General features: G+C 42.9%; 1 protein-coding gene across 2 annotated transcripts; it reads left to right on the forward strand.

Annotated features, from left to right (window-relative positions):
• Positions 1-924: 924 nt before the first annotated feature.
• On the forward strand, positions 925-9014 carry cib3 (calcium and integrin binding family member 3). 2 transcript variants are annotated; one of them, XM_071362817.1, is made up of 6 exons: positions 925-975; positions 2671-2705; positions 3212-3323; positions 3770-3917; positions 8243-8438; positions 8993-9014. In XM_071362817.1, the coding sequence occupies exons 1-6, from the start codon at positions 925-927 to the stop codon at positions 9012-9014; spliced, it is 564 nt and encodes a 187-aa protein (XP_071218918.1). The 2 variants fall into 2 exon arrangements, with proteins under 2 accessions (XP_071218918.1, XP_071218919.1); XM_071362818.1 differs by lacking the exons at positions 2671-2705; positions 3212-3323.
• Positions 9015-9288: the final 274 nt, after the last annotated feature.

The raw sequence follows: 9288 nt of genomic DNA on the forward strand, positions 1-9288 counted from the left end.
CTTTTACAAGATGCAGTGTTCTTTAATGCCAATTCAAATTCATTTAGGATCCTACTCCTCAATAGTTAAGTTGGATACAACCTATTGTGCCGGGAGTCGAATGCAGACCCTAACAGGTGGTGTTCTCATCAGTGTGCCACTGCCAAGAAGAGAGGGCATGTGCAGTGATCCTAAATAACAGACAACACTGGCCTTATCCAAGAGTTCACCCACGGTGTGCTGAGATGGATATCATTTATCAACATATTGGTTGTGTCGATAATTATGTTTCAATTAACATGGGGGAAAACAATATGTCAATATAGCCAGCAAACATGTAGATATCAAATTCTCAGAGGAATAAATAAATAAAAAATACATTCCTCATATCCCTCAAAAAGTCTTGCATGCCCACTCCCAAGCCCCAGTTGTAAAAGACGATGGCACCCTATTCCCTATATGGTGCACACCTTTTGACCACAGCCCCTACTTTTAACCAGATGCTCTGGTCAAGTGTAGTCCAATATATAGGGAATAGGGTTTCGTTTGGGACACATACAGTGTAACCTGAGAGCAGTGTGAGGCATCAGTCAGCCACAGAGCAGCACTAAAGGCTGATACAACGCTGAATGCATGCTGGAAGACAGCCCTTATTCTCTGCTGTCAAAGCGGCTGCCATTCAGATGGTGGTGGTGGTGGTGGTGTTGGTGGTGGGGGGGGGGGGGAATGATGAAATGCTGCCATTATAAAGAGAACCAAAGGGCTCGGTGGCAGGAGACACCCGATCTAACCTGGCAACCTGGCCTCCCTTTGTCCCCCATGCAGCCATTTCATATCTGACATATCCACAGTCCACCACACCACACCACACCACACCACACCACAGGCCTGCCCTCATACTGATACGTGCCATGGCACAGAGGCGCCAGGGTGGTGGGCTGAGAAATGGGGAATAAGCAGACGATCTTCACGGCGCAGCAGCTTGATGCATATCAGGTCGGTGTGTGTGTGTGTGTGTGTGTGTGTGTGTGTGTGTGTGTGTGTGTGTGTGTGTGTGTGTGTGTGTGTGTGTGTGTGTGTGTGTGTGTGTGTGTGTGTGTGTGTGTGTGTGTGTGTGTGTGTGTGTGTGTGTGGTTATATTTATTTAACCCCCTCAGTGTGGTAAATGACTTACTCTCTTCAGATAGCTTGTTGATTGAGACAAATTGCTTCACTCATCTAGCTTGGTGTTGCTTTCATGTGGGTACTGTAATTAGTCAATGGGGGTATTGTTATTTGTGATTGGGGTACTGTAATTAGTGAATGGGGGTACTGTAATTTGTGGAAGGGGGTACTGTAATTAGTGAATGGGGGTATTGTAATTAGTGAATGGGGGTACTGTAAAAGGTGAATGGGGTACTGTAATTACTGAATGGGGGGTACTGTAATTAGTGAATGGGGTACTGTAATTTGTGGAAGGGGGTACTGTAATTAGTGGAAGGGGGTACTGTAATTAGAAAATGGGGCTACTGTAATTAGTGAATGGGGTACTGTAATTAGTGAATGGGGGTACTGTAATTTGTGAATGGGGTACTGTAATTTGTGGAAGGGGGTACTGTAATTAGTGAATGGGGGTATTGTAATTAGTGAATGGGGGTACTGTAAAAGGTGAATGGGGTACTGTAATTACTGAATGGGGGGGTACTGTAATTAGTGAATGGGGTACTGTAATTTGTGGAAGGGGGTACTGTAATTAGTGAATGGGGGTATTGTAATTAGTGAATGGGGGTACTGTAAAAGGTGAATGGGGTACTGTAATTACTGAATGGGGGGTACTGTAATTAGTGAATGGGGTACTGTAATTTGTGGAAGGGGGTACTGTAATTAGTGAATGGGGGTATTGTAATTAGTGAATGGGGGTACTGTAAAAGGTGAATGAGGTACTGTAATTACTGAATGGGGGGTACTGTAATTAGTGAATGGGGTACTGTAATTTGTGGAAGGGGGTATTGTAATTAGTGAATGGGGTACTGTAATTAGTGAATGGGGTACTGTAATTACTGAATGAGACACTGTAATTAGTGGAAGGGGGTACTGTAATTAGTGAATGGGGTACTGTAATTAGTGAATGGGGGGAATGCATAGATACAAAACACAGGTCTTGGCACACTTCTTTTGCAGTTCTGTTTGCTAAGAAAACAGACACAGCAAACATAGAAACGGTCAAGTGCTTTTAATGTGATGTTATGGACCACAGCTGTGTGGTAGTATTCAGGTCTAACAAACCAAAGCTAGTGAGACAACCATAGCAAAATGTTTAATCTGAGCCACAAGTTACTTTCTTAAAATGAAAAAGGAAATTCTAATCAAAACCTCTTGAATTGTTGCAGCTGTGAATCAATATTTTTTAATAGTGTTTTGGGGCTCCCGAGTGGCGCAGCGGTCTAAGGCACTACATCTCAGTGCTAGAGGCATCACTACAGACCCTGGTTCGATTCCAGGCTGTATCACAACCAGCTGTGATTGGGAGTCCCATAGGGGCGGTGCACAATTGGCCCTTGCGTCGTTAGGGTTTGGCCGTTGGTAGGCCATCATTGTAAATAAGAATCTGTTCTTAACTGATTTGCCTAGTTAAATAAAGATTAAATAAAATACATTAAAACATTTTTTTTAAATGTGTTGCTTCTAATTAGTCTGTGGTTGCATTTGCAGGACTGCACATTCTTCACAAGGAAGGAAATTCTAAGGTGAGAGGAAGCTCCTACATGATGTTTTGTCTTTGCACAAGGGAGCTAGTTAAGTAATCAGTATAACTAACTAAGCCTAGGCAGAATATGACACTTAACCCCTGATAAGTTCTTAACCACTTCCAAATGTAGCTGCTTGGATTTTGTTCTGCATCGTGAAACCTTTCACTAGGATGAAAGTTATTCTGTACACACACACACACACACACATGTAACAGTAGACTGGGACATACATACTGTATGTTATCTGAGCTCACATGTCAAAACAAAAGCCTGAGACCAACGCTTCTGCTTTACACATTGCTTAGGTTGTACATACCGTATCTACTGCACAAAAAACCCCTGCAGTTTCAACAAACTAGGCTATAACAGTACATGTATCTTTGTTCACTTCACAAATTGACCTGTTTTTCTTTGAAATCTCTTATTATCTGCTTTTGATATAGAAAGTGGATATTATCCAGTCGGCACATCTGATATACTTCAGGTTCAACTTTCTTTCCTAGACTATTCGACCGTTATCGAGACTTGGCACCACAGCTCGTTCCTCTCGACTACACAGACCAGCCAGATGTGAGGCTACCATACGAGCTCATTGGCAGCATGCCAGAACTGAAGGTATACCCTCTGTCCCGTGTTTGCACACACATATTAGTGGATGAGTCCCAAATGACAACTTATTCCCTTTATAGTGCACCTGTTTCGACCAGAACGCTATCTAGGGCATAGGGTACAATTTGGAATGTGTCTATCCATTATTAATACACAACTAATTAACAGCAGTCTCTGAACGGTTGGCTATATGTTATCTGACTCTAATAAACCACAAGAAGGCCAGGGCGACCTACAGGGCACTGAGTACGACTGGGTCCACTATGAGCTTTCTTTACATACACACATCTCCTCACAATGACAACAGCAGAAACAACTGATATCAATGCAGTACTCCTGTATTTCCTATCCTGTCTCTTCTGGCTTATTCCCTGTGATTGTGTTAGCTCCCCCCAAGTGAATGTCAAAAGCTTTAGCTCAGCGTGCTAACACAGTCATGTGTCTCTCCTCAGGACAACCCGTTCCGCCAGAGGATCGCTGAGGTTTTCTCGGAGGACGGAGAGGGAAACATGACCCTGGATGACTTCCTGGATATGTTCTCCGTGCTGAGTGAGATGGCTCCACGAGATCTGAAGGCCTACTATGCATTTAAAATCTACGGTTAGTGTGTGTGATGTGTATGCCTTTAATAACATCTACCAGCAGCAGGTCAGAAATACTTCTGGTTTGCTCCCAAAGCAGTTTTGGTTATGTGAAACAGTCTGCCCAGCAAGAAATAATATAATTTTACATAATCAGCACCTTGATGTTTGGTATTTGGAATTTTTGTATTTTATTAGGATCCCCATTAGCTGTTGCAAAAGCAGCAGCTACTCTTCCTGGGGTTCCACACAGAACAGGAAACATGACATAATACAGAACATTAAATAGACAAGAACAGCTCAAGGACAGAACTACATACATAGCTACATATTAATACATACACATAAAACATCTAGGTGAAACAGAGGAGAGGCGTTGTACTGTGAGGTGTTTCTTCATCTGTTTTTTGAAACCAGGTTTGCTGTTTACTTGAGCAATATGAGATGGAACGGAGTTCGGTGCAAAAATGGCTCTATGTAATACTGTACACTATCTTGAATTTCTTCTGGATTTGGGGACTGTGAAAAGATCCCTGGTGGCATGTCTGGTGGGATAAGTGTGTGTGTAAGTTGACTATGCAAACAATTTGGGATTTTCAACACATGAATGTTTCTAAATAGAAAGAAGAAGTGATGCAGTCAGTCTCTCCTTGATTCTTAGCCAAGAGAGACTGACATAGTATTTATATCAGCCCTCTGATTTCAATGAAGAGCAAGACGCCCCGCTCTGTTCTGGACCGGCTACAGCTTAACTAGGTGTTTCCTTGCAGCACTGGACCACACGACTGGACTATAATCAAGATCAGACAAAACTAGAGCCTGCAGAACTTGATTTCTGGAGTGTGGTGTCAAAAAAGCAGCGCATCTCTTCATTACGGACAGACCTCTCCCCATCTTTACAACCATTGAATCTACAGTCGTGGCGAAAAGTTTTGAGAATGACACAAATATCCATTTTCACAAAGTCCGCTGCCTCAGTGTCTTTAGATATTTTTGTCAGATGTTACTATGGAATACTGAAAGATAATTACAAGCATTCATAAGTGTCAAAGGCTTTTATTGACAATTACATGAAGTTGATGCAAAGAGTCAATATTTGCAGTGTTGACCCTTCTTTTTCAAGACCTCTGCAATCCGCCCTGGCATGCTGTCAATTAACTTCTGGGCCACATCCTGACTGATGGCAGCCCATTCTTGCCTAATCAATGCTTGGAGTTTGTTAGAATTTGTGGGTTTTTGATTGTCCACCTGCCTCTTGACAATTGACCACAAGTTCTCAATGGGATTAAGGTCTGGGGAGTTTCCTGGCCATGGACCCAAAATATCTGTGTTTTTTCCCCCGAGCCACTTAGTTATCACTTTTGCCTTATGGCAAGGTGCTCCATCATGCTGGAAAAGGCATTGTTCGTCACCAAACTGTCCCTGGATGGTTGGGAGAAGTTTCTCTCGGAGGATGTGTTGGTACCATTTTTTATTCATGGCTGTGTTCTTAGGCAAAATTGTGAGTGAGCCCACTCCCTTGGCTGAGAAGCAACCCCACACATGAATGGTCTCAGGATGCTTTACTGTTGGCATGACACAGGACTGATGGTAGCGCTCACCTTGTCTTTTCCGGACAAGCTTTTTTCCGGATGCCCCAAACAATCGGAAAGGGGAATCATTAGAGAAAATGACTTTACCCCAGTCCTCAGCAGTCCAATCCCTATACCTTTTGCAGAAAATCAGTCTGTCCCTGATGTTTTTCCTGGAGAGAAGTGGCTTCTTTGCTGCCCTTCTTGAGACCAGGCCATCCTCCAAAAGTCTTTGCCTCACTGTGCGTGCAGATGCACTCACACCTCCCTGCTGCCATTCCTGAGCAAGCTCTGTACTGGTGGTGCCCCGATCCCGCAGCTGAATCAACTTTAGGAGACGGTCCTGGTGCTTGCTGGACTTTCTTGGGCGCCCTGAAGCCTTCTTCACAACAGTTGAACCGCTCTCCTTGAAGTTCTTGATGATCCGATAAATGGTTGATTTAGGTACAATCTTACTGGCAGCAATATCCTTGCCCGTGAAGCCCTTTTTGTGCAAAGCAATGATGACGGCACATTTTTCCTTGCAGGTAACCATGGTTGACAGAGGAAGAACAATGATTCCAAGCACCACCCTCCTTTTGAAGCTTCCAGTCTGTTATTCAAACTCAATCAGCATGACATAGGGATCTCCAGCCTTGTCCTTGTCAACACACACCTGTGTTAACCAGAGAATCACTGACATGATGTCAGCTGGTCCTTTTGTGGCAGGGCTGAAATGCAGTGGAAATATTTTTTGGCGATTCAGTTCATTTGCATGGCAAAGAGGGACATTGCAATTCATTCCAATTCATCTGATCATTCTTCATAACATTCTGGAGTATATGCAAGTTGCCATCATACAAACTGAGGCAGCAGACTTTGTGAACATTTATATTTGTGTCATTCTCAAAACTTTTGGCCACGACTGTATATGTTTTGACCATGACAGTTTACAATCTAAGGTAACGCCAAGTCATTTAGTCAGCTCAACTTGTTCAACAGCCACACCATTCATTACCAGATTCAGCTGAGATCTAGAACTAAGGGAAGGATTTGTACCAAATACAATGCTCTTAGTTTTAGATGTTCAGGACCAGTTTATTACTGGTCACCCATTCCAAAAACAGACTGCAACTCTTTGTTCAGGGTTTCAGTGATTTCATTAGCTGTGGTTGCTGATGCGTATATGGTTGAATCATCAGCATATATGAACACAAATGCTTTATTTAATGCCAGTGGCAGATCATTAGTAAAAATAGAAAAGAGTAGAGGGCCTAGAGAGCTACCCTGCGGTACACCACACTTTACATGTTTGACATTAGAGAAGCAACCATTTAAAGAAAACCCCTTTGAGTTCTATTAGATAGATAGCTCTGAATCCACGATATGGCAGAGGCTGAAAAGCCAAAACACATATGTTTTTTCAACAACAGGTTATGGTCAATAATATCAAAGGCTGCACTGAAATCTAACAGTACAGCTCTCACAATCTTTTTATGATCAATTTATTTCAACCAATCATCAGTCATTTGTGTCAGTGCAGTACATGTTGAGTGCCCTTCTCTATAAGCATGCTTAAAGTCTGTTGTTAATTTGTTTACAGAGAAATAGCATTGTATTTGGTCAAACACCATTTTTTACAACAGTTTGCTAAGAGCTGGCAGCAAGCTTATAGGTCTGCTGTTAGAACCAGTAAAGGCCGCTTTACCACTCTTGGGTAGCGGAATTACTTTGGCTTCCCTCCAGGCCTGAGGACAAAGACTTTCCTCTATGCTCAGATTTAAGATATGACCGATAGGAGTGGCTATAGAGTCGGCTATAGAGTCAGCTACCATCCTCAGTAGCTTTCCATCTAAGTTGTCAATGCCAGGAGGTTTGTCATTATTGATCGATAACAATAATTTTCCCACCTCTCCCACACTAACTATACAAAATTCTAACTTGCAATGCTTTTCTTTCATTATTCGTTTTTTTTTTATGCATGAATACGATGTCTCACTGTTCTTTGTTGACATTTCCTGTGAAGTTCGCCAATGAAGTAAACATTTAAATAATTGGCAACATCAAATAGTTTTGTGATAAATAAGCCATCTGATTCGATGAAAGTTTTGCAGTAAGTCAGCCAGTCAGATGCGCAGCCAGACTTATTAGCCACTCCTTTTGCCCATCTCTGTGAATGATTGATAAGGGCATTATAGAGGGGCCCAAACAGGCTGTATGGACAGGGCAGGCCTGTATAAAAAAGGCCTTGCACGGTCTGTGTTGCTAGTCCCCCTAATTAACTGGCGATGACAGATGATGTTTCACGCAGGCGGCTACGCAGTGACACGACCACGGTCATGGGTCAATAAAACGCAAAGGAAGGCTCTGTTTGGAATTGTCTAGTTACAGGACAAAAAAGGAAGTCTATGCTTCCCTAGCCTAGTGTTTAGAGCGTTGGGTCAGTAACCGAAAGGTTGCTGAATCGAATCCCTGAGCTGACAAGGTAAAAATCTGTTGTTCTGCCCCTGAGCAAGGCAGTTAACCCACTGTTCCACGGGCGCCGAAGACATGGGATGTTGATTTAACGCAGCCCCCCACACCTCTCTGATTCAGAGGGGTTGGGTTAAATGCAGAAGACACATATCAGTTGTACAACTGACTAGGTATCCCTCTTTCCCTTTAGGTCAATACTACTACCAGGGACCAAAGTAAGCTGTAAACTAAAAGAGGGGACTGTGAACTTTAATCTTTTACTGATCATTTGAATAATGACATCCTACTACTGTTTCTGTTCCTCCTCCAATCCTCTCAGACTTCAACAATGATGACTTCCTGTGTAAGTCTGACCTGGAGAAGACGCTGAACAAGCTGACGCGGAATGAGCTAACGGAGGACGAGGTCAGGATGGTATGTGAGAAGGTGATCGACGAGGCCGACCTGGACAACGATGGACGTCTCTCACTGGAGGACTTCCAGCACATGATCGTCCGTGCTCCAGACTTCCTCAGGTTTGTGACCTGACAAGGGAAAAGTTCAACGTTAAACTTGAATTGCAGTAGTTTTAACCTAACCAATGGCCAAGCATTTTTTTCCTATGCAGTTCTTAACTTTAATTTAGCCAAACAACTGGGAACTCAGGAGAAAAAAAATGATCTCTGACTGGGAAAATCATGACATCAGTGATCTTTAGGTTGGAGAAGTCAGAGCTCTAGGATGATGTCAGAATTTTCGACATGTAATTCTGAGTTGGATGACTTTTCAAAACAATTTTAATTTTCGCAGTTCTGAGTTGTCTTGAACGCACTGGAGTCAGGGGTTTCCCAGTTCTGAGTTGTCTTGAACGCAGTGAAGTCGGACGTTTCCCAGTTCTGAGTTGTATTGAACGCACTGAAGTAGGAGGTTTCCCAGTTCTGAGTTGTCTTGAACACAGTGAAGTCGGACGTTTCCCAGTTCTGAGTTGTCTTGAACACAGTGAAGTCGGACGTTTCCCAGTTCTGAGTTTTCTTGTATGCAGCATAACTCATTCAGAACAAATTCTAACATGTTGACTTTTCTTCCACAGCACCTTCCATATAAGGATATGAAGACTTAAGAGATGCCATGGACACTATCACCATGGATCCAAACATGTTCTCTACCAAAGATGTTATAGGGACCTTTAAAGTGTGCACTATGCAGGCTTAGGCTAGTTGTTTTTTTACTTTGATGTAGGCCGGAGACAGCCCACTGACCTGTTGACAGCTGAATAGTCTATTATTATAGAGCTATTGTAGCTATCAGGACAGGGCTCATTAGCTATGACGGCCAACAGTTGATTTGTATTCTCTTCTATGAAGGCTCAGTTACACCGAGCTATAA

Source organism: Salvelinus alpinus, chromosome 23, assembly GCF_045679555.1.
Source record: "Salvelinus alpinus chromosome 23, SLU_Salpinus.1, whole genome shotgun sequence".
NCBI lineage: Eukaryota > Metazoa > Chordata > Actinopteri > Salmoniformes > Salmonidae > Salvelinus > Salvelinus alpinus.

Bases quoted from the DNA above. Each gene is read 5' to 3' on its own strand.
- cib3 (XM_071362817.1), top strand. From the start codon at position 925: ATGGGGAATAAGCAGACGATCTTCACGGCGCAGCAGCTTGATGCATAT. The intron at 2,706-3,211 runs GTGAGAGGAAGC...TTTCTTTCCTAG, and splicing joins ACAAGGAAGGAAATTCTAAG to ACTATTCGACCGTTATCGAG. The intron at 8,439-8,992 runs GTTTGTGACCTG...TTTCTTCCACAG, and splicing joins CGTGCTCCAGACTTCCTCAG to CACCTTCCATATAAGGATAT.